Source organism: Rhagoletis pomonella, unplaced genomic scaffold (assembly GCF_013731165.1).
Source record: "Rhagoletis pomonella isolate Grant_MI unplaced genomic scaffold, Rhpom_1.0 Rhpom_scaffold_00009, whole genome shotgun sequence".
In the NCBI taxonomy this organism is placed as follows: Eukaryota; Metazoa; Arthropoda; class Insecta; order Diptera; family Tephritidae; genus Rhagoletis; species Rhagoletis pomonella.
In genome coordinates this window covers 33,327,198-33,352,847 of record NW_023458563.1, presented here as the reverse complement: position 1 = coordinate 33,352,847, position 25,650 = coordinate 33,327,198, and the positions used below count along the sequence as shown (strand labels likewise).

General features: G+C 33.3%; 1 protein-coding gene across 10 annotated transcripts in view; it reads left to right on the top strand.

The window, feature by feature from the left end:
* LOC118745736 overlaps positions 1 to 25,650 on the top strand; it is a 351,287-nt gene that overhangs the window by 44,090 nt on the left and 281,547 nt on the right. For all 10 annotated transcript variants that reach the window (XM_036479375.1, XM_036479370.1, XM_036479368.1 and 7 more), the window contains exon 2: positions 17,828 to 17,959. In XM_036479375.1, coding sequence (XP_036335268.1) covers positions 17,828 to 17,959 — 132 coding nt within the window. The remainder of the gene's footprint in view (positions 1 to 17,827; positions 17,960 to 25,650) is intronic.

The window sequence follows — 25,650 nt, the reverse complement described above, 5'->3', positions numbered from 1 at the left end:
TGCTGACTAAAATATTACAGCCGATTCTTATATCACTTTTGCCGTAGAATCCGAATCTGACTCTAAATATATTATTTTTTATTGGCTCTAGTTTTCGAGCAACTTAGGTTTAAGGGTGCCGAAAAACGAGTTTTTGGTAATTTTTGTAAAACAATAAATTTTTGCAAAAGATCTATATATGTGGGAGGATATGAAAGCGAAAACACTGCCTGTAATACTCAAAAACAAAAATTATGGTTAAACGGTTAACGGCCTTTATCTACATACTGCAGAAATTCCTGTACCAATCGTTGAAGTACAACTCGAGGTTTCATGGACTAATCACCAAATACCGATGGACATTGACTCTAGCAGTGGGAATGAAGATGAGGGAGACACCCTTAAACCCAAGTTGCTTGAAAACTACAGCCAATTAAAAATGTTCAAGATCAGATTCGGGCTATACGGGACAAATCCTATAAGGATAGGGTATAATATTTTAGTCAACATAAATTTTGTCGGCCTGTGCTGTGTTGTCTTAGATGAAGGTTTGAGCTTCGATTTCAACCTATTTAGAAATATCCAGCGCCTCAGATTCATTTACCAAAAGTGATCAAAACAGGCAAAACAATAGTTAAAAAAAAATCGTACGTACGTGTATAAAAAAACTGTTTCCAATTGCGTTCAGTGTTCGCACCATAATTTTTTGATTTTGAGTATTAAAGGGCTTTCATATCCTTCCACACAGACAGATATATTGCATCAATTTATTGTTTTACAGAGGCTCGAATATGTCCAAAAACGCGTTTTTCGGCACCTTTAAACGTAAGTTGCTCGAAAACTAGAGCCAATCCAATATCTTTATGATTCGGAGTCTACAGGAAAAATCCTATAAGAATCAGCTGCAATATTTAACGCAACACAATTTCGCTGGGCAGTATGATTGAATGAGAAAATAAGAATACGTTTTCATTCACCATTTAAACAATTTTGAGTGACGAATAAATTTACATTATTCATTCAAGTACTTTCGAATGATGAATAAATTGTCATTCTTCATTCAAGTGATTTCAAACAACGAATACATTTTTATTCATAATTCAAGTAATTGGAGATGAAAAATAAATTTTTATTCTGCAACTTCATGTATTAGTTTTCGAGTGAAACGCGTACAAACATACAAACAGTCGGACAGACAGATAGACAGACAAAAAAATTTTAAAATCGTTACTCTAATTAAGACCCCCTATTAATTTTTCTTTAATATCTATAATGTTATGACATCGGCCTGTTAAAATATAATATCAAAATCTACATATCGTCGTTTAAAGTACAAAACCGCGTATCGTGGTTCTGTAAAACCTCGTAACTGACATTTGTGCCAAAAACGATATTTGCTCACCGGAAGCTCCTGGCATCAAGCGCTTATCCATTCATACTAAAATATCTATTCTTAGACATAAGAAGAAGAGATAATTGTGGATAAAATAGAGAAGCGTTTTGAAATAAGATAGGTTTCACTCTATCCTATAAAATTTTGGCAACCTCACATACGAGGTTTTGCATTTTCTTGATACGCGGTTTTCTACTTTAAACGACGATATGTATGTATGTTAGACTGCATTACCAAAAAAAGTTGCGGTTTTTCCGGCGGGATTTCAAAACTTAGCATATTCTAAGACTTCTACCAAAATATTTCGGAAAATTATTAAGATTTACTTGAGTTGGATCGGTTTGAAAATACCTCCAATAATAGAGTTTTTTATGAATAATAATAGTTTCTAAAAAGATTTTTTGGAAACAATGCCCTCAGATGACAGTTTAAGCTTAAAAAACCTACATAAAAATATTAATAATTTGTATCAACGGAATCATAATAACGAGATTTTTGATGCTGTTGTTTAACTTTTTTCAAAGATTTGTGTAAGAAAAACTTGAATAACTGCTCCAAAACTTTACCGATATAGACTTATGAGGTATCAGTGGAAAGGTATTTTTCTTTGCAAAAAGACTCATTCACGTCCCAATTTTTTCTTTATCAAATACCACCCTTTAGGGAAACGAACTAGTGCGGAAATGGTTTGGTTCTAGTGTGTTTGGAACCATGACTAGTACGCGTTAATTCTCTTTTGCATGCTAGCGACTGGCGAATTTAACATTGCGATGTCCTAGGAAGTGTCAATTGTCCCCCGTTGCATCCCTTTGGCTCTAGTTCTGAACCAGTTCTAAATTCGACAGATAAGATCTAGCTCGTTTTGCATCCCTTTTTCTATAGTTCCGAACCAGTTCCAAATTCGTCAGATGAGATCTAGTTCATTTTGCATCCCCTTTTCTTTAGTTCCAAACCAGTTCCTAATTCGACAGATGAGATCTAGCTCGATCTGCATCCATTTTTTAAAGTTCCCAACCTGTTATAAATTCGTCACCTTAGATCTATATTTCTAATCAAGCTTGTCGAAACATTTCCCTTTTATATTAATAACGATCGGTTGAAGGAAGGACAATACCATCACAAATATGTGTACGCATTTATTAAAAATTTATAAACCACATTAGTAGTAGTAGTAGTATTAAACCTAAGTAGTAAGTAAAAAACAATAGTGCGTTCTGCTTAAAAGTAAAAATATTAGTTCACTTTGTCTTACTTGTCTAAATTTAAGCATATTGATTTTTAAGTAAATTCAGTTTTTTAACCCATTCAATTTTAGTATAACAAAGTGCAAGTTTGAGGTAGCTAGGACTTACCATTCATATTTAGCAATATTTTTTTTGTTGTTTGGTAAGTCCTAGCTTCCTCATACTTGCACTTCATTATACTAAAATTAAATGGGTTAAAAAACTGAAAAATCAACTTTTTCTAGAGAGCGTAAATAGAAAGTGAATTATTTTAATGAAATTTTGCAGAATTTTCTTAAATTTTGGAACTCTGATTTTTGGCGATTTTGTTGTATAATTGACCATAGTTTTATAAAAAATTACCGAAAACTAAAATATTTAAAAAACAGTTGCTGTATTGTAAAAAAATCGTTGTACCTAAACTTTATTGACTAACTGTATTGCATAAAAAAAAATTAATTTGTCTTTTCTTAAAAAAAGGTAGCTCTGGTGGCTTGAATTTTTAAATAAATTTAGTGAGAAAGTGGTAATTATTTTGATTCAATTGTCCTTCAGGATTTGGGCTTTTTTTATGGAATCACTAAGTATAATGATTATTAAGCAACTCAAAAACTATACCAGCTTGATTACCGACGTATCCTTTTGAGAGGTAGCCGCACCCTTATAAGAGGAATAAGACCCAAACTTTTCAGGTCAAAATTTCAGTAGTTTGCGTCTGTATGGCCTTTTCCATTTTATAAATTGTCATTGTTTCTAAGTGGAAAAATTAAAACTTAAAATTAATGATTATCTCTGCGCGAAAAAATAAAAGTCATAAAATAATTATTGTTTGTAATCCCAAAAATAAAAATCAAATAATAATAATTTCCGTTTGTTCGAAAAAATAAAACTCATTAATGATTCATAAAATAATGATTAAATGCTGATTTAAATTATTTTACTCATAATGATTACCTTCCCTGGTGCGGGCCTAGTTACTATCGGACTGGTTCGTTTTTGACGAAAAAGAACTAGTACTGAACTAGATATTTGGTTCACTAGTTCGTGTTTTCCCTACAGGGCAACGCATCTTAATTCAACAAGGAATGACACTCGTTTATCTTACCTTCCTCTTTCATACTTTGAATGAGCTTATTCGCAAAGAAATTAAAAGGGTGAGCAAATACCTCACCAATGATACCTCATAAGTCTAAATTGGTAAGGTTTTGGCTGAGCTTTTCAAGTTTTTCTTAAGCCAGTATTTAAAAAAAGTTCAAAAACAGCATCAAAAATCCATTATTATGATTCCGTAGAAAATATTTTTAAAATGTTTTTATGCAAATTTGTTAAGCTTAAAGTGTTTAGTCATCTGAGGAAATTTTGTTCAAAAAATATTTAAAAAAATGTTTTGTTGATAAAAAACTAAATTTTTGGAGGTATTTTCAATTTCTTTCGCCAAATTAATAAATTATAATAGATTTGATAATTCCAGTGGAAAAACAGTACCGATTTTTTTTTTTGTATGGCGAGTGATGCAGTCTAATGTATGTCGTAAGCGGAATTTTGACGATTTTTAGTTCTTGATGCAAATATATATTTTGAAATAAGGTCTTTCGGTTGATGTTATCAGTTTTTAGATATCTCCTTTAGTTTCCGAGATATTGACTACAATTTTTTCGATAATTAGTAAAAATTTAGTTAGTGATGCAGTCATATTAAACTAATCAATATCTTAAAAATCGCGTTCTCCATTTTTGGATATCTCCTTTAGTTTCCGTTAATTTAGTGGAAATTTTGATCACATTTTGTCGTATTTCATAAAAACTGGCTGCTAAATTGTGGACAAATGACGCTTACGACAAAATTTTACTAAAGAAAATCCTTCATATACTCAAAACTAATTAACAATAAATATTAAAAATTAAATAATTTAAAAATTTTTTGAACTAGTAAAATTTTCAGAGACTTTGGAGAAATCTATCTTCGCGTTTTTGAGAAATTGCATTCCAAACTTCAATCGCCATTTCCCACAACCTGGCGAAATTAACATAGCTACGACAATCTTTTACCCAGTCGACGATGTGTTTGATAGCATTCACACGAAATGCCTTCGCGTAGTACATATATAAATAAGTACTTAACTACATGCTTCTAAGATTTCGTACACAGTAAATGTGTATATACGACACGAAAATTTACCTTGACCCAGGTAGACGGTCCGATGATCAAGAAAGAATGACATAATGAGTGAATAAATGATAAATGGTTCGTTATTCAATATTATTGGAATCATGAATGAAAATTTATTCTTCATTCGAAACTACTTTGAATGGCGAATAAAAATTTATTCGTTATTTGAAATTTCTTAAATGAAAAATTACACTGGATCACAAATTTTAGTTTGGTTTTTGTTTTCCACACGCCACTATCCAATTTCTATCTAGAATTGCTCGGTGATTTCGAAAATCGAGTTAATTTTTTTTCTATTTATACGTTTTCGAGATATTTGCAATTTCCCGTTATTGAACTTAAAGCAAAACCTGGATCCTTTTAATCTCGTATATCTTACGAACCAATTTTACAACAAGTTTTACAGGATTTTTACTGGATAAATTTTTATTAGTAACTATTTGCTAGTAAGAAAAACAGTTAATGCAATTCACATTGCCAAAAGAATTGTTTGTGGTGCTTTTAGAGTTGCAATTGACAAAATAAACCTATTTAAATCTATCTATCTATACTATAATAAAACTGTAAACTGTTTGTCGGTTTGTCTGTTTGAACTCACTAATCACCCGAGCTACTGAATGGATTTTCATGGGGCTTTAACTGGTGTATAATAGATTGGCGCTTACACATATGTTATTCTTTGGCCGAGCTTCTCCTCCGATTTGTGGCGTGCGCCTTGATGTTGTCACACAAAGCGGAGGGACCTACAGTTTTACGCCGACTCCGAACGGCGATTGTATTTTTATGAGAAGCTGTTTTTCAAGGCAGAAATACACTCGGAGGTTTGCCATTGCCTGCCGAGGGACGACCGCTATTAAGAAAAAACCTTTTTTCTATATTTTTTTGCGATGTTGCTTTGACCAGGGCTTGAACCCAGGTGCTGTGGAGTGGAAGCGCGCACTGCTTACCACTACACCACAGCGGCCGACAACCTAGGTTATAAAAAAATGGGATCTGATAAGGCGGCGTGGCACCTCCCATAGGCGTGACATTTTTAATCAGCTATAACTTCGAAACCGTAAGTCACATGACTTTGAAATTTGGTATGTTCACATACATATCTATGATAGATGCTAATACTATTATTATATATTATATTATTATATTAGTAATAGTAAAGTAGATATACTTTTGTAAAAGAGGCGTGGCACTTTCTATGGGTGTGAAATTTTTAATCAGCCATAACTTCGAAATCATACGTCACATGAATTTGAAATTTGGTATGAAGACATACCCATGGTAGGCCTTTAGAGTAAGGTATATATGAATGAGTTTCTACAAGGGGGCGTGTCACCTCCCATCAGCGTGAAACTTTTAATCTGCAATAACTTCGGAACCGTAAGTCACACGACTTTTAAATTTGGTGTGAAGACAGATCTATGATAGATGTTTAAAGTAAAGTATCCACATATATAATAAGTTTGTAAAACGGGGGGTGGAACATCTTACAGGTGTAAAATTTTAATCAGCTATAACTTAGGAACTATAATTCAGATAACTTCGAAATTTAGTGAGAAGACATAAGTAAAGTAGGCGCTTATAGCGATGTAAATATTAGTGAGTTTGCACAAGGTGCCACGGCACATTCCATAGCCGTGAAATCTCATATCTTCGGATCCCTAACTCACATGACTTTGTAATTCGGTTAGAAGATCTATGGTAAATGTATACAAATGATTTTTTACAAGAGGGTGTGGCGTTTATAGTAAACTAAAAGAGAGTGAGTGTTTGACAGGGGCATGGCACCTCCAATATATGGAGTACGTTAAGAGAACCATAACCATGGATCCATTACAAAAAGACAGCTGACCGTAATGACCTGTTGTAAACTAAACAGGAATGAGAGTTTGTAAGAAGTCGTAGCACCTCCCACTACGCATGCCGTCTACGTTCAGAGAATATAAATAAACAACATTATTAACCGAACATTAAATACCCGGCGCAAATATTAAATAAATGTTTTTTCACCTTTCCGAAGGCTACCGCTACATGGTAAGCCGGGGTGTATCAATTTTGAGTAAATTAGCGTACTTAAAATTCGAAATATCGCAGTTTCAAGCATTTCTGAAATTTACCGTTATATGAAAAGCGGCCGTAATTTTCGTCCGATTTCAATAATTTTCAACGCTTTGCTTTTACGTGGCAAGCACAATAAAAATACCGAGTTTGGTACAAATTGGTAGAACGGTTACCGATATACATATATGTGATTATAAGTGGGCGGTGCCACGCCCATTTTCCAAAATTTTACCATAAACGTATTTCTTGGTAAAGAATTGTTGCAAGCATCAATTTTGAATAGATTAGCTTTAATATTTACTGATTTATCGAAGATTTTGTATTTCTCTAAATTACCGTTATATGGGATGTGGACGTGGTTATTGTCCGATTTTTTAGTCCATTTAGTATACTGTACGAAGGCCAACAACTGTGCCAAGTTTGGAAGAAATTGGTTCAGCGGCTACCAAGATACACACATGTAACCATAAGTGGGCGTGGCTACGCCCATTTTCCAAAAATTTATAATATTCTTATTTTTCGTCTAAAAATTATTGTAAATATGAATTTTGAGTGAATTATCTTCAGTAGTTCCTAAAATATCGCAGTTATCGTATTTCTGGAAATTACCGTTATATGGGATAGTTCTTATCAGGCGGAGCGAAGGAAGCCAGGCATTTTATAGTATATAATAAGATGGAAAATACTGGCTGCATTTCTTTATTCATTCTGAACGTTTGCAATAAACTTTTTTTACTTATTCTATAGAACGTTCCTGATGATATGTTAACGTATATTTCAAACGCATTCTGTTTATTCTGGCTGTGAAATAGGATTATCTGGAAGGTATAAAGAAACGCAGCCACTATTTTTCTTAGAAAATTGCGTCGGAAAATAACAAATTACTCAGCTGTTCATAAAACTGGCAACTTCTTGCTGGTTTTGCGTTTTCGTACGTTCTATACAATGTTTTTTTTCCAAAACCAATTATTATTACTAAAAAATCTGTATTACCTATAGCTTAAAATTATTGTAACATACCTCTATTATGTTGCACCAAAACCCATAAATAGAAGTTCACAAAAGTTGATATAAAACTATTCGTCGATTTAAATAATTAACTTTTTACTGCACATCGAGGAGATCGATCGATCGAAATCCTACCCCCGTCAGTATGAGACTTCAACCCAAACTTAGCCTCCTACCGTCATGTACCGTTCCCCTCCGGTACCACCGTCAAGGATTTCGTCGGGATAATAACACTGTGTGACTGATAAATATATAGATCAAATGATGCACAAAAAAATGCGTACTTAGAAGTTTGAATACATCCTCACAATCTGTACTTAAGGTATAAAAACGCGTTTTTCGTTTGAGCCTTATAATTGTTCGTAACTTAATTTCTGTTTATCCGATGAAAAATATATACAGTGCGTACACGGTGGGAGTATCATTAGTCCAAAGAAATCCAATATACATAGACTTATTTCAGATGAAATACCTCAGAAGTCTTACTATTGTATTTTTAGGCATTTATCAAGAATTGTCTTTATTCTGTTTAGTCACCGTTAAGCAAGGACCGCAATCGTTCTGGTGATTCATTTAAGGGTGGTAATTTAACTTTGATCCTTGGTATCGCCAATTGACTTCACTTGACGATTTTTACCAATAACTCGACTCCAGCGCCACCTTGCAGCTCTTTTTGTGCAATAGTAGATATTCAGGGCTATCAAAGAATTCATCATAGCTTCGATTTTCGTGAAACCTACGAAAGTGCTATCACAGAATACGAATGGCTACGAACGTAAATTCGAAATTCGTAGAGAGCCTTGATTGGATCCGTTCGTAATGAATATTCGTACAGATAATCTACGACGAGTTTATGCTGTCGGAACAAAATTTAAAATCACTGAATCTTATAATGGAAAAAAGTTGCATTACTGTTAATAATAAATATTTATTACCGCTGAAAGACAATGCCAGCGAACGGCGAATTTTTCGCCGCGAATGTTCGCTGTAAAAATTAAAACACACTGTCGTATATGAGAACGCGCACAACCAAAGCAAACAACGACGTTCGCCCGACGACTGTTCGCGACGGTAGACTTATTTCTACACGCGCCAGCGACAAAAAAAAAGTTTAATTCTGGCCATATGCAAAATATTCTCAGGTTTTTGAATCGAAATTGATAAACACTGAATTAGTTTTTGTTAAAAATGAATAATCCTGTTGTTTGTAAAAAATTTAATTGTACCTTGTCATAAGCAGCTGAATTCGTTGTCACCGTAGTTGTGTTTTACTGGGCGAAATTTTTGGGCGAAAGTTGCTGACGTCGCACAGAGGGGTATTTGGCCGGCCAAAAGTCGAATTTTCCATACGCACTTTTTTCTTTTTGAACTGAATATAAGCCGAAGAGAATATAATTCTTGACCGTTATTTTTTAATCCCTCTTTGCTTTAATTCGCTCGCACCGCGCTGTCAAAGTGCCGTGTTCATAATTGTTTGTTTGGTTTTTAGATGTGTTTAATACAAGCCGAAGTTGTAAAAATCTGCTTTAAATCGTGTGTTAATTTTTTAAATTATATTAAATTAGATAATTGTAAGGCAAAGAAATACCATATAATCCAAATAGTTTAATACAAATATAACATGAACTGGTACCGGCAGAGCTACAAGGAAGAATATCGTATTCTTACAAATTTTAATGGATTAGAGAAATGAACTACAGTCATTAAGTTATGTAACACCACTCAACGGCGCTGAGATTCTTGCTTGGGTGTTATGCTTGACAGTTCGTAGTTTGAAAACAAGCAAAAAAAAACTACTGAAAAGGTGCGTTTGCTGTGCACTGACCATTGGAAATATTTACTACTACCGAAAAATAAACTGAAAATACTGCTGCAGTACTGTACCTGTTTTCTTTACATGTACAGGGTGTTCTGTAAAAGTGTTCAATGAGTAAAGGGGGGTGATAGGAAAGTAAAGACGCCCGACAACTTTAAGAGGGGTGGCTGGGACGGTGGGGGAGGAGGGGTTCAATCTAAAAATTTGGAGAGTTGCAGGGAGAAAATAGTTGTCAGTACATTTAGAAAAAATTCTCTACTTAAGGGTAAGTTCTACTAAAAATTTGCAAATAAGATTTTAAGGCAGTAAATTGATTTTTTTCTCTAACTACATATATTTATGTATATATGTACTTTACTTTAAACAATCAATTCTTGTAAATATGTATGTATATTAGACTGCATCACCAAAAAAAGTTGCGGTTTTTCCACCGGGATTACAAAATTTATTATATCTTAAGACGTCCACCAAAATATTTCGGAAAAATATTAAGATTTAAGTGAGCTGGACCGATTTGAAAATGCCTCCAAAAATGGAGTTTTTTATGAATAAAAATAGTTTCTTAAAGAACTTTTTGAAAACAGTCCCCTCCGATGACAAAACAGATTAAGCTTAAAAAAACTGCATAAAAATATTTAAAAATCTTCTCAACGGAATCGTAAGAATGAGATTTTTGATGCTGTTTTTTTACTTTTTTCAAAGATTGATTTACGAAAAACTTGAATAACTGGGCCAAAACTATTCTGATTAGACTTATGGGATCTCAGTAGAAAGGTATTTTCACACTGTTTTTATTTCTGTCAAAAAATGTAATTCGGGTCCCAATTTTTTATTTTTTTAAAAACCAACACATCTTAATTCAACTTTGAATGACTATCGGTCATCGTACCTTTCTCTTTCATCCTTTGAATGAAATTGTTAGCAAAGAAATAAAAAGGGTGAAAAAATACCTTTCCAATGATACCTCACAAGTCTAAATCGGAAGAGAAAAGGCTCAGTTATTCAAGTTTTTCTTATACCAATCTTAGAAAAAAGTTAAAAAACAGCATCAAATAATTCATCATTACGATTCCGTTAAATTTTCTTTAATTTTTTTTAAATGTTTTTATGCAAATTTTGTAAGCTTAAACCGTTTTGTCAATTGAGGGGATTTAAAAAAAAAAAAACTTTAAGAAACTATTTTTATTCATACAAAACTCCATTTTAAGAAGTATTTTCAAATCGGTCCAGCTCACGTAAATCTTAATATTTTTCCGAAATATTTTGGTGGACGTCTTAAAATATATTAGATTTTATAATTCCAATGGACAAATAGCACCGATTATTTTTTTTGTATGGGGAGTGATGCAGTCTAATGTATATATATCCAAAGGTTTCTAGGAAACGACTCTAACGATTTTAATGGAATTTTGTATTCAGATAATGTTTTTAATTTTAAGGGTATCTGGAGATATTTGTACAAAGTTGCCACGTATTCGAAATTACTTATAATTATTAATTCTAAGAAGGCACAAAAGATTCACTAAAAAATTAAAGTTAGAAGACATTTCAAATAAAACAAACTACTATATACTATAGTAGTAAAGTTCGATGAGTGTATGAAATTTCTGCGTGTTAGATAAGGTGCAAATTATTTCAATAAACCTCAACATAATGGTTACTCCGTATAGTGTTTTTTAATCATATGTTATTTTGATTTAATTTGGTTTTTTAAGCAGGTAGCAATCCTACTAAATGTAATTGAAAATTAAGCCCTTTCAAAGCCGTTTTGGTTGATACCCTTAGCGTAGTAATTCATTGAAATTAATTGAATTACATTTTTGGACAGGTGGCAAACCACCTCATGTTCCATATCCATATTGTTAAAATGAATTGAAACTATCATATACATTGAATTAAATTTTTAAGCAAGTGGCAGCCCTGTTAAAAATAGTTTCAAACTATAACCTTATTAAACTTTTCAGTCTGACACCAATATGGCTATACATATTTCAGTGACCTTATTCCCTTGAATTAAAGTTGAATTTAATTTTTAAGCAGATGGTAATCCTCCCACATGTTGTTTAGAAATAAAGCCTTTTCAAAAACATCTCGCTTGATACCTATATTGTAGTATTCATTTAATTTAATTGCATTTGATTTTTTAGCAGGTGGCAGCCCTTTTTATGTTCTAACCTAGAATAAACCTTCTCCGCGGCGATATGAATTCGTAGGTATCAATGTTTCCACAATCGGACCTCGATATCATGGAGTCTATCGATGTCAAACTTCAAGCAACTTTATTTTCGTTGTTTTGGTCGAATACTTGGACATCCTCCTACCTTATTTACTTGACTTTAAACATTTACAGTTCTAAATATTGAAACGCGTCGTTTCTAAAAATTTTGAGTTAAAATTTTCATGAAAATAATTTTGGCCGCCTAAATCGGTCAAATAACCCTATGTGCGTCGTCGCTCTACTATTTAGGCGAAAATTCGCCGTTCGCCGGTGTTTCAAAGGTTATACTCCAAATTTGTTATAGTTTAATATAACTCCATATATTTGTGTAAACGGAGACATAAAATACCAATGACACACATACATACATACTAGAGGGCTGCCTGAATGCATTCAAAATGGCTTTTGAGTTATTCATATACAAAACGAATGAATGGCTTTGGCTTAAAATTTTTTTGAATTTGAGTGAGTAGCTGTTCTGGTATTTGTGTCGACATTACACTATTCAAACAAAGTGAATGGCAAAAGCTTTGCAGTACTGGGAAATTTAAAGAACATTGCGGACAAAGGCGAGTATCTCAACTAAACCCTGACGTATTTTTTTAATTCATAGCTCTACATACCTGTATACTAAATAGCCGGACAAGACGTTATTCTAAATAAAAAATAAAAAAAATAAAATTTTCCGTATACTATGCAATATACCTCTGCAATTTTGTAAGATAAACTAAAAATGTATACATCGTTGCAAGCTGTAATTACTTAAGAAGTAAACGTCTTGGCTGTCCGCCAAACCGGTCTATAGCTTTATCAATAATCTCAAATTGGTTCTCTGATGCAAACATTCGATGTACACTTAGAAGACACAAACGTAAAGACAAAGTAATAAACAAATAATTATTAGTTTACCGTTCAATCCATTTTCGCTCATTGTCGACTACAGCGGGGTTTTTACCCTTCTTAAATGGCATTACTCTGAAGTTAGCGAGAATAACTTGAAACAGAACCGGATGATCCACATATTCACTTTTTTAATTATTAAAATTTACAAGTTATTTTGTTAGCATTGAGTGTATGATGTTATATATAGTATATACATAGGAATAATCTTGAAAGTTAGGGGTAGGGTTCCAAATTATCGAGCTAGCATTTCCTGTTACTACCTGGCTACGCCCATGTATATTAATATTATATGGTCTTCTAGAAATGCCAGGGCATGAATCTCGTAAGTTTGAAACTATAGTCGTTCAAACGATACTGACAAAAGATGTCGTCAAAACACTGATTTATGTATTTTTTATGTGTTACTGTTACGTGAAGCAAAATTTAAATCGAGTTGACTATATCGCACAAACAATTTTTTTTTTCATGAAGCAAGACCATCTCAACACGATATGGGTCCAGGCGATTGCCATCATACGTGATTCATGTTACCGCATAACTTTGGGCCACGTCAACCGATTTTGATAATTCTTTTTGCCTCGGAAAGGTAGTGTCTCAGAGGTGGTCCCATACTAAATAATGGTTCAGATCCGATCATTGGATCATGAAATATATATAGATATAGTTTTTTTGCTAAAAATTACTTGTTGACACTTATTTTCGTGTCAAGATATTAGAAAGAATTTAGCCCCTCGCTGACGGCGCATAATTAGCATTATTGGAAAAATATCAGCGAAATTTTGTTACTGAATAAATTTTATTTCCTATGACACTAATTTATTCATATTCAAAACTAATTTTTTTTTTTAATTTTTGCCCATGGTCATGCTGTTGTATAGCTACGGTGACCATATTTATGAGAGCCGAATACGGGACAAAAATAATTTTGCAAATTCTTTCCACCACAGCTTACAGATCTGAAAGCCTCCTTCAATGAACCTAGATGTATTAGCCCTGAAACAGTATCCTTTTAGTAAAATCAAAAATTTGTAGGATAATTTTCTCGAGATTTTTACCCCGAAAAATTTGTTTAAAAAATTCGTTAAATTTTAGTATAATAAAGCGCAATATTAAGTCGCTAAGGCTTGCCATTAGTTTTTGGCAATTTTTGTTTTTGTTGACGGTGTTGCGTATTTTTTCGTACAGAGTAAGTGAAATATTGCAGAATTAATTTTTATAGTTTTTTGGCACAAAGTTGGTAATTTGATATTATATGATTTTTGTTAGGAAAAGAGCTTTACTTTCATAAATAATAAATTTTAAATAAGCTAAGGGAAATACCCAAAACTTACTAAAATGTCGAGTGCTAATTTTTATTTTAGTCACTGTATGTTATCCTCGATTCGAATCACAGGCATTCAGATTAGAAAATAATAACTGTTTATGGAGAAAATTACGATCACATACCAACATCACTTAAAACTCGTTCATAGACATGCCATTTTAATGAGCTCTTAAGTGGGCGAAATACCAAATACGGGACATTAAAAGAAATACGGAACATTTAGCGTCCCGTATAAAATAAATAAATTAACAGGACAATGGGTAAAAAAAGAGGACTGTCCCGTATAATACAGGACGGATGGTCACCGTATGTATAGCAGGCATTGCCCCTTTAGCAGTCTTGATTTTGTTGTTCTTATTCAGGGTATCCACATTCCGGTGCATATGGTCTAGTATTTGCATATTTCGATGTATTTGCAAATTCACTACAATAAAATGCAAACGGTTGCTATGCAGCAAAAATAAAATGTAAAAGATGCAACTGGCAGACCATATTAACCTCCGTATCGATAACAGGAAATCCGCATTTCTTCTATCGTTCAATCTACACATCATGCAATACTGGGTAAGTTTCCACACCCTGTCTGACAGGCAATCCATGAGAATATCGTGTGAACCTTTGATTTACTGAAGGAGAATTGACACGCCCATCCCTAGCTAGTTACCTTTATCACCTTTGCGTCCTGGTACCCAATATAAGCAGTGTTGCCATTTTTGCCGTTTTCCGGCTAGATTTAGCCGGTTACGATAGCAAACAGCCGGAGAAAATTCGGTTTAGTCGGCAGCCGACTTGTTAGCCGTTTTGCAAAAAAATAGCCGGTTTTAGCCGATTTTGCTATTTGCTATTCGCCTTATTTTATTAAAATTAAAATATACAAGTTTTTATTTTTACAAATTTAGTGATCCAAAATCTATTAGAAATGCCTAAAATTTTTTCTAACCCGAAAAGTCTGCAGATAGTGAGCCGATTTCAATGTTTTTTTTGTTTTAAGCGAGTGACCCAATTACATATAAACTGCCATTTTAGCTGATTAGAAAGTTAAAAATTTTGCTGAAATTTTGAAGAGTTTTCATAATTTTTACACAAAGTCTAAAATCTGGATGTAGTATATGGTTTTTGTTAAGTAATGAGCTACATATTCGTAAAAAATAATAAACATTAAATAAAATAAAGAAAAATAGGCGAAACTTGCTTCAATTTTTGTTAAGAATGTCTTAAATTTAAGTGTGAAGTTTTACGCGCAACACTTAGAATATAAAAGAGCAGACATTTCGATGTGGAGCAAAACTCTCTGGGTTGACAATACCTGTGAAGAATTGCGTCATGGTGCAAATATACTTTATTTTTGTTATCATTGTTATTTCCGAGTTGGTGGCCTTCAGCCGCCCTAGAAGAAATAACCTCATCAGTCCAACTCAACGTAGATAACCCAAAATCATTGTACAAATAACCGAACCGTACCCAAACTGTCTTACTTATGCATTTTTCTATAAACAAAAATTTTATAAAATGAAACTGCAATAGTTTTCATCTTATGGGGATAATTCTTGTCACAAATACATAGTTTCGTGCTTATATTTATGTATAAATATTTCTTAGCAGCACCACATCTTTATCAGAAAATTCCGAGAATCCAAAAATTGGTACTGTTACAAGTTGCAGGCCATCATTTTAACTCGACCTCCTTCCTGTTCCATGGATAACGGTACATCTTTTAGAGGTTAAAAAATATTTTGCGTCAGCAATTTGTCGTCGAACTGCACGTATTACGTACCCTATCCTCGGAAAAGCAAAGAACTTTATTTTCGAATCTTTACTCAGGTGAACCGAATTCTGACAGTTTGGAAACGCGCAACACTTTTAACATTTTCATCCAACTTCACTAACTTATTTTTTTTTACTTTTACAAGAATCAAAATTTTGTCTTCTAGTGAATCTGGTGGCATGATTTTAGTTAAATGTCATAAACTTGTTAAAAGTTCGGCAACAACAACGAATGTTAATATATCATGGCGTCTTTTCTCGAAATAATGTTGCTCTGTTTTCCTCAGGCCTTTCACGACTTTACGTGTTCATTTCTCAATATATTGCCCTCCGCCTAAGCAAAAGTGCCATACTTTTTGCTAATATACTCATTTTGCGGGACAAAAAGCAACCTACTGCAAATGTTACAATATTTATAAGAAGGTAAAATTGTTTAATAGAAAAGAAAATGCCATAAGTTTGTAATTTATCTCTGTTTTTATATTTAAGTAATACAAACATGACCATTTCCTTTGTTAAACAAAAATAAAGTGGTGTACAGCTTAGCTAGGAATAATCTTTGTTAACCAAAAAAAATTTAACGGATTTACTAATCTTTCTAATTGTAATTTATGTATTAAAAAAAAAGTTAATTCTAGTTGAAACATTTTAGCCGTTTTTAGCCGTTTTCTTGTCCAATCTAGCCGGTCACCCCAAAAAGTTCTGGCAACACTGAATATAAGTGAACGCCTTGTGACATGCCTCACCTAATTGCCTCTTTACAATCTATAACAGTTTTAGAGTAAGTAATACAAGCGATCAGTCAAGAACTAATTAATCTCCAATCTCATTCTTTGGGATCAGTCTAGAATAATAAATGCACAATTGTACCTATGGAGACTAATCCGGGTTCCATCTTTATAGAGATTATTCGTATTAGAGGTGATTATGTATGTATTGTTTATAAATCCTTATGAGACCACCGAAAAACATTACCTACAAATATCCTGAATTACCTTTCTTTATGCGCATACATATGTATATATGCAGATAACTCATATAATCTTATTACATTAAACGAGCAATTCTTGTATATATCTGTGCTCGTATGGAATAGTAGCTTATGTCCAAAGGCTGACTTTAGTATAATGCGGCATCCGCAGCATACGATTGCGTATGACTCACTGAGCCGAGCCGTTGAAGAAGTTTTTGAAAATAAACGTGCAAGAAATAGTTCCGATACTAGCAAATCAATATTTTTATTAAGTCTCGTCAAAAGATTCCCTGTCGTTTAAAGAATAAAGGGAATGCCGCATTATACTAACGCCAGCTTCCCGACATAAGCTACTAATCCATACGAACACAGATAAACAGTTTTAAAGATCCCTAATTCAAAAATATTTTTAATAGGGTTGCTACCTATTTTGAACCGCATATTTATTTAATTTTTTGTTTAGAAAAAGGGTAAAATATTACTATTCATGGGTACCGAGAAAAGGTTCTTAAACATGCTTTCCATATATACAATATGTTGTCCCTTAGGATAATAGTGTAAGGTTGCCACTTATTTTCGATTCTACATAATACATCTAAAACGTTGCAACATGGATATCAAATCCTTTCGTATTGTTGAGAACTTTGGCCAGAAAATATTTTCTGTCAGGGTTGCTACGCTTCTATGTAATACAAATATTTATTTTGTTTATTTCAATCGGCATGTTTTTTTATGTACACACAGTACATACACGCTCAGGACATGTACCATTCCTTTCAGCGTATTTCGGAATATGGTAGCCACCTAAATTTTGGAGTAAGATATCGAAATCAAATTTTTGTTTTTATTTCCAAAATATTTTTTTAAAGCTATCCAAATCTTTAAAACTTTAAAAAGTATATGCATTCCGGGCAAAGCTCGGTCAAGCTGGTACTTATGCATGATTATGGGACACATAACTTACTTACATTTATTAATATATTTTCATTTTCCGTACAGAATGGCAGTGGATCTGGAGATATTGGTATACGTGGCGGTGGACATCCTGGGGATAATCCATTCTATAGTAATATCGACAGTATGCCAGATATTAGACCACGCCGGAAATCCATACCTCTTGTGTCGGAACTTGTAAGTAGTAAAAGTTTACACGTTTATATATTCCATATTTAAATATATTTCGAACAACCTATGTATATAGGTCCGGTTGTTCAATGTCTGATTATCACTACCTCCCAGTTATACATCATTATCGACGTTTCCGACATGTGATCGATAACGCAGTCATCGTATTTAACCGGAGATTTTACCTCCGATTTATTTTAACCGGACATTGAACAAACCGCCCATAATATACTTGTTGAAATATTAATTTAATTTATTGCAATCTTTTTAATGCATACATACTTACTTCTATCAAGTTTTTTTTACAACATAATGGCAGCTTATGTACATACATACCTATATATATATACACACACGCATAAAATTTTTTTCGCCGCAAGAAATGAGTCCATAAACATGCAACCATACTTAGATGCTCAGTTCTGTTTGCCCCACCCCCGGTCGAACCCGTTTGCCAATAAAAAAAATTTTGTCCATTTTAGATGTCCAGATAGAGCGTTCCCAACATTGTAGTCTATATTTGCGCTTTCCAATAAACAACACTTTCCTCCATTTTAGAAGGCGTCAGGACCGGACGCAGTATTTCTCTTTCGGGGGTTTTATATAAAGTCATTCGTAAAAACCAAGAATATCATTTTTTTTATTTAGAGTAGGTATTCAGCATACTGTATTTAATTGTGGATATAATTTAGAAAAACCCAAAGAAAGGGCACATGCAATTTACCGAGGTATAGATAAAACTTCTTTTAACAATGAGTCAACATCAACATCCAGATTGCGATGAAAATTGAGAAAAGCTAGCCCATTGTGTTCCCGTTCCCTACCCATGCCTGCACATTAGCCTGCGCCTTAGGTGTATGGAGAAATTTTTTTGTTAACCTACCTTTGGTCATAAAAACGTGCCCTGCCAACGGAAAGACGTGCCTCGAAAGGCTCTAAAGTTCAGCATTTTCATGCATTTTTTTATAAAGTGGTAAAAATTTCCTCATAAAAAACCCTTATCGGGGGACAAAACTCCATCAAGTTCCATTAAAATATATTAAATTTCCCATTGACTTATAAGCAAAATATTGACCGCTTCGAGAAAAATTCCATGAATTTGCTGAACTTACGGGGCCTTTGACGCACGTCTTTCCGTTATCCGATTCTAAATATTTTTCGCAGGTCACGTTTTTATGACCAAATGAATCTTTCTGGGGGGAGTCTTGCTTTGTAGGACAAAGTTGCAAAATAAGGCGCAGGCTTCTCCACACGCACGATGATATTCATTGATTTATTTTGCAAACAAAAGGAAAAATTTCTGTAGAAAAACGGAAATCTGAATTTTTGCTCATTTTTTAATGGATAACACAGCCCAACAAAAATATAAAAAAATTTGGGTACGGCAAATGTTAAAGCTGTTTTTGATAGATTTTTTTCGGTCTAAGACACCCTGTACATAAGTACATACAGAGACTCAAACAACCGTTCATATATTGATTTGTTTTTAAATATTCGCAATGTTTTTCAAGTACAATTTTTTGATATTTTTTAATAAAAATATTGTAGTTATAACCAAAACCATATAGTTCACCTCCTGGTATAGCGTACTTCCAAGGACCTCCAAAGTAGCACATAGTCGTAAAATCGGCGGAATATAAGTTGATCGGTTTCCCGGGACAAACTAAATCGGTGAACGGAGCTTACATGAATTATGTGGTTAAAGGTCATAAATAGAATGACTAAATATTTGTGCATATCCTTTATAGGGGGTCGAAAAAGGATTGGAGCTATCTATTAAAGTCCTTCGCCGTCGGATTTCATCCAAATGCTCTCTTTCACTTAATTCTAATTAAACTTAATTAAAATATCAGCAGATCTTATAAATTGTGTACATCAGCTGAAAATAAATTAATCATCATTATTTTGATATCATTAGTTGTTTAATCGGTTATGTAGTTCATAAGATATTAATATTTAAAAATATCGAAAAATTTAACTTAACATCTTATATCTTCTTAATTTTTTACTTGCGCTAAATAATTTTGGTAAGGTTGAAATCAGCAAGAAGAATTCTATCGAGTTACTGTTTTGGTTTGTCTATAGCTAAAAGGTCGATATTCCAGACTTTTTTAGGGTATTCACAGTTTACTTTTAAAGTTAAAAGGTGTTAACTTTAACAAGATAACACACTGGAACTGTGAGCAAGCCTTCACACATGTGTTTCAAATTGTCAATAAAACAAATATGGTCAGATATACATTTAAAAATTTTTCAAATTGCGCCCACCTTATGTTTTTCTGCTTCACTTTCCATTTTTTCTTAGCGCGAATAATTAGCTGATCAGAGATGCCAGTTTAACACAAAACAAAAACATGAGACAAAGGCGAATAATTTTGCCCAAAAGTGTTATCTCTAATTAATATGGGAACCAACAACAAAGAAAGTTACCACATGATAAAATGTTTTAAAGTTACCAGGTGGAAAAATTAACACAGTAGATAATATAAGAAAACGGAATGTCAGTCACCTGCCACCGAAATTTGACGACAGTCTTTGACATGCACTGCGATGTCGACATTTGGTCAGTTTTTAAGATGCAATGAAAACGCATTAAAAAAAACGATACGAAGAAAAGTTACGTTACTTATTAGAACTATACGATGATATGAACGCTTGTTTGATTGAGTCAATGTATGTACATAAGAATTTGTAACTGCATATGTCATTTACAAAAATAAAAAATAACGAGAACAGTTCATGACACTGAAGTAAACGCAAGTAAAGGCCCAAACCAGAGTCGCCAGGTAATTGTTATGTTTCCCCCGAATTCGGCCAAGAAATTACTGATATTTTACAAAATTCAGCGGCATAATAAAGATTGCATATCTTTTTCTCATAAAAAAGTACAAATTAAAATTTTAATAATACTTAAAGATTTAAGACGGCTATTCATAAAAAAGGAGAGAACTGTTTCTGTTGTTTTGTGCGTCTATTTTAACGTTCGGCTGCAAAATTTTGTTGTACTAGAAAAAGTCAGATCGAACCAGCCCAATCATAATATTAAGTATAATATTTTTATAGTACCTAACAAAATGAGCGATACTAGTATGATTGTAAAAGTTTTACTTTTTAAGGGAGAAGAATATTGAGAATATTTCTCATGAGAAAAGAAATTCTCTCTCATCCCAACTTTCAAAACAGAGTATAAATATGAGCCATTCTTTTTTAAGTCGGACGGATTTCGTAAAAAAATATGTCATGTCTCCGATTCGCTTCACATGTTTTTTGTGGGTTCTATACATGAAATAAGCTAACACCTGTTCGAGGAATTTTTTTCTTCTTTTTTTTTCTTCGGAGATAGGATCTGTCAAAGTTTGCATTTTTTCGTGATTCTGACTAATCATGTACTTCTTCAAATCGTTATAACTCGGGTTCTGCCCATCGTAGAGACTGGCTTAACATTTCTGTATATAAGATGGTCAAGATTGCCCTAAAGCTAACTTAGCAATTAACAGTTGAACATTTTGAAGTTGATTTGCATAGTGAAGGCCAGTATATGTATTAAGGATTTAAAATTATACCATCGTAATGCTTGTTTAATTCTCTATAAAAAACGTGGTCCAAAAAAATGGGGGTTTTTCAAGAACTATTTTTAAAATATTTTTCTTTATGACAAGATGGTTTATTTTGTGCATCGGGTTTTTGCAAAAAGTAAAATTTGATTGCGGATTCAGATAGAACACCTCTCCAGATATAATATTTGTATGGCAAGATTTTTCTTTAAGGCGACAAACCCCAAGAAATGGGCGTGGCAATTGCAGGACTAAAATTAGCAAAACGCAGATTTTATTGAAGAATTCGGCAGAATATCGCTTCGTTAAGAATATTTGTTCCACAACTTTTTCAATTCATATAGGTATTCTGGCGAAATCCACAACAAAGTCTAAATTTTTGTACTTTGGTTTTAATATAGCCACGCTCATTTCTAGAATATTCTTTGGTTGAAAAAGTTGGGGAACAAAAGTTGTTAACGAAACGATGTTCTGCCGAAATCCGCAATAAAATCTGCGTTTGCGAACTTTAGTCCTAAAATTGCCACGCCCATTTTTAGGGGTTTCTCGCCTTAAAAAAAAATCTTGACGTACAAATATTATACCTGGATAGGTATTCTATCGGAATCTGCAATAAAATTTTAATTCTTGCAAAAACTCGATGTTTAACATCTTACTAAATATATCTCAACATAAGTTTTGGAAAACAAATTACAAAAAATTGTTGATTCTCACAAAATAAACCATCTCGTCATAAAGAAAAATATTTTAAAAATAACTCTTGATAACCCCAATTTTTTTGATAATTCTAAATCCCAGTAAGGTCTTCACTACGCAAATCTACTTCAAAAAGTTCAACTGTTAATAGCTAAGCTAGCTTTAGGACAATCTTGACCATCTTATATATGGAAATATTAAGGCCTTTGCTTAAGCTTTAAAATGACGCTAAGATGAAATCTCTAGGATGGGAAGAACCCGAGATATAACGATTTTAAGGAGTACATGATTAGTCAGAATCACGAAAAAATGCAAACATTGACAGATCATATCTCCAAAGAAAAAAGCGAAAAAAATTCCTCGAACACGTGTTAGCTTATTTCATGTATACATACAAAAAATTTTAAGCCAATCGAAAGTGCGACACCAAATTTGGTGTCCGATATAAAAAGGAATGTCTCATATAAGTACATACATACCAATTGCCGTAACAAGGATGCGGCAACAAATTCAAACGAATCTCAGTCCGCACCAACCTCCAATCCTTGCGTTAATTTCCTGACACTTTGGATTTTGCCTACACTAAGGGGAAAAAACAGTAAAATCAATCAATAACGTAGTTTATCTTAATATAAACGATAAAAAACAAAAATATATTTGCCCACTCAGTCAGAGCCAGACATATGTATAAATGTACTTCCAAATGTTGAATTTCCATCAACACCACATCGCGCCCCTGCAGTGAAAAGCCAAACCAGTTAGAAAAATACAAGTTCATTAGCTAGTATGTGCCCACCAGTTTCGAAGAACTCAAGCGATTTCATATACCGCCCACCTAGATCTAAAGTCAGCTAACTAAAAAATCAGAGTGGGATATATAACAGCTTGTGGGTCCTACAGATTCTACGCAAATGATGCAAAAACTGGTATAACAGCAGCTTTGTTTTCGTGTATATAATCTTGAAGAAAAAATCGATGCATTAATTAGAGGTAAGTCCTATGAATTGGTTTATGCAAAAAATCGTCTAAAATTTTTTTTTGAGTTGATCGCACTTTGGATCTAAGTGTGCGACATCTGCATACCAAGTTTCAATACTATACCATGAACACTTTCAGAGATATGCAATATGAAAAATTCGGTTTGTATGGGAGGTGCCACGCCGTCTTCACCTAGCGGTATGAAATATACTTCACGACCTATTCTCATACCTACCAAATATATACCAAAAATTCCGTACAAATCGGACGAACCGTTTCGGAGGAGTTCGACCATACACACCGTGACACGAGATTTTTATTTATTAGATATAATTTAAAAATTACAATAACTATCTAAATAAAAAAAAAATATATAAAAGAACCCCGCGCCTGCACTTGAACTTTTTTATGGCACAAGTATTTATATTTTTCAAATTTGTATCTATCTATTTAAATTGAAATTATTAGATATGTATATAAACTTACATTAATTTAACTTGAAAAATCTTAACCGCCTCCAAGCGGACTCGAACCTGCGATCTTGGATCCAGAACCACTGGTCTTCACGCGACGCCACAGCCGCCATTTGTAAGAAAAGAAAAAATTTTTTTTTTTGGCTTTGGCAATTCAAAGGCAGATGTCATTGAAAACTTAGGTTCTTCGGAATTGTTGAACTGGTAGGCCATCGCTTTAGCACATACTAGTTAATGAACTAGTATTTTTACTGACTGGTTTGGCTTTTCACTGCAGGGTATGCACACTTACATATACATACATACTCAGATGTGATCATTCAAATACGTGCGTGCTAAATTTTGATATGAAAATATTACTTTTAAATATAAAGTATTCATTTTTACTATGCATTATTTTCCACAGTATAGGGTGCCAGAAAGCTTGCTACGGCTCTGTAAATATCCATTCTCATTACCAGGGAACGGATTTTTAGGGCCTAAAGACCTATAAAAAAGGCAAAATAAAATAACGAAAAAGGCAGGAAAAGGCACTAGGTATTGCAAAAAAGGCAAAACAAAAAAAGCAAAATTAGGCACTAAAAGAAGACAGAAAATACGAAGAACAATCAAAAAATACATTTATTTTAGAAATGTTTATATTACAGGTAAAAAGAGAAAAACTATGAACTAGTTTCATTATATGTAAAATTTTTACTTTGAATCTTTGACTATTTTATCCGTTCGAGTTTCTAACTCATAGAACTTTAATCTGTATAGTTGTAGTAACATTGAACCACAAGATGCATTTTGAAGTTTTCTGGCAGCACTTTTATTCGATTTTCGCGAAGAAAAGCCTTGAATGTGCTAAATGTGCGCTCGACGTAAGGTAATACAAGTGGAACCCAATTTAAATATGGAACGTTTGAAACGTTCATATTATCAGGAATGAGGGCGTTTTCCTCGCCCTTTACAATTTTATCCACACCCCTTATTGTCTTCAAGCCTACGTTAGCTGAGAAAACGGCTTTGAATTTTTCCAACACCAATTTGGTAAGAGGTCCCTGCGCTTCTATAAGCCACATGGGCATGTGTATATTTTTTAATCTTAAAAAAAAAATTGTAAATGCTATAATCACTTTTTTAAAGGTAGAAAAGGCAAAAAAGGCAAATATCTTAAAAAAGGCAAAAAAAGGCAACATCAAATGTGTATATATAGAATCAGGTAAAGCTAAATCGTGGACATTCTTAATCGAATATACTCTCTCTCGTTAGCAGAAAAAAGGGCAATATCCATAAAATCCGTTCCCTGCTCATTACTAATGAGTCACTACTAATCAGACAGTGAGAATTCCTATTCTCATGAAAAATGTTTTCATCGTTTACGAGAACCTTTAAACAGAATTGGTCCTATCGAACAGAAGGTAATCGAAAAAATACAACTAAATACATATAAAACATTGCACTTTAATTTATTATCTGGGCTTGAGATAAACACACTCAGGGCTATCACTGAATCCATCGTAGAAAATCTACGAATTCGGATGCCTGCTACGAATACGAAAAAATTTCTATCACTGAAATATCGTTTCCAGCTTTGAATGCTGAACATTGAAGATTCAAAATTAGCTGGAAAGGAAACAATAGACATTTATGTATGTCATTTTCCTCACCCTGCCCCAGCAGTGGCAATGTCCGAGTCAGCAAAGCACTGGTCTGCCGTTTGAGAGATCCAAGACCTCGGGCAGTGGAACTTTTTTTACTTTTTTATTTTCCTTTTATTATTATTATTTTTTTAGCTTTAGATTTTATTCTTTTAAAAATAAAAATGCTTGTATATTTAATTTTTAATATTTTTATTGAGCTTTTGTACCACGATTGTTTATTAGGAAAAATTGAAAAAGCAACAAAGTCTAAGCGGTAGAAGTTATAGCAGCTATTTCGGAGATCACCACATCTCTTCATCAGCCTTCTTTTTTCTAGACTTCAGCAGGTATCGAACCTGCGAATTCGATGT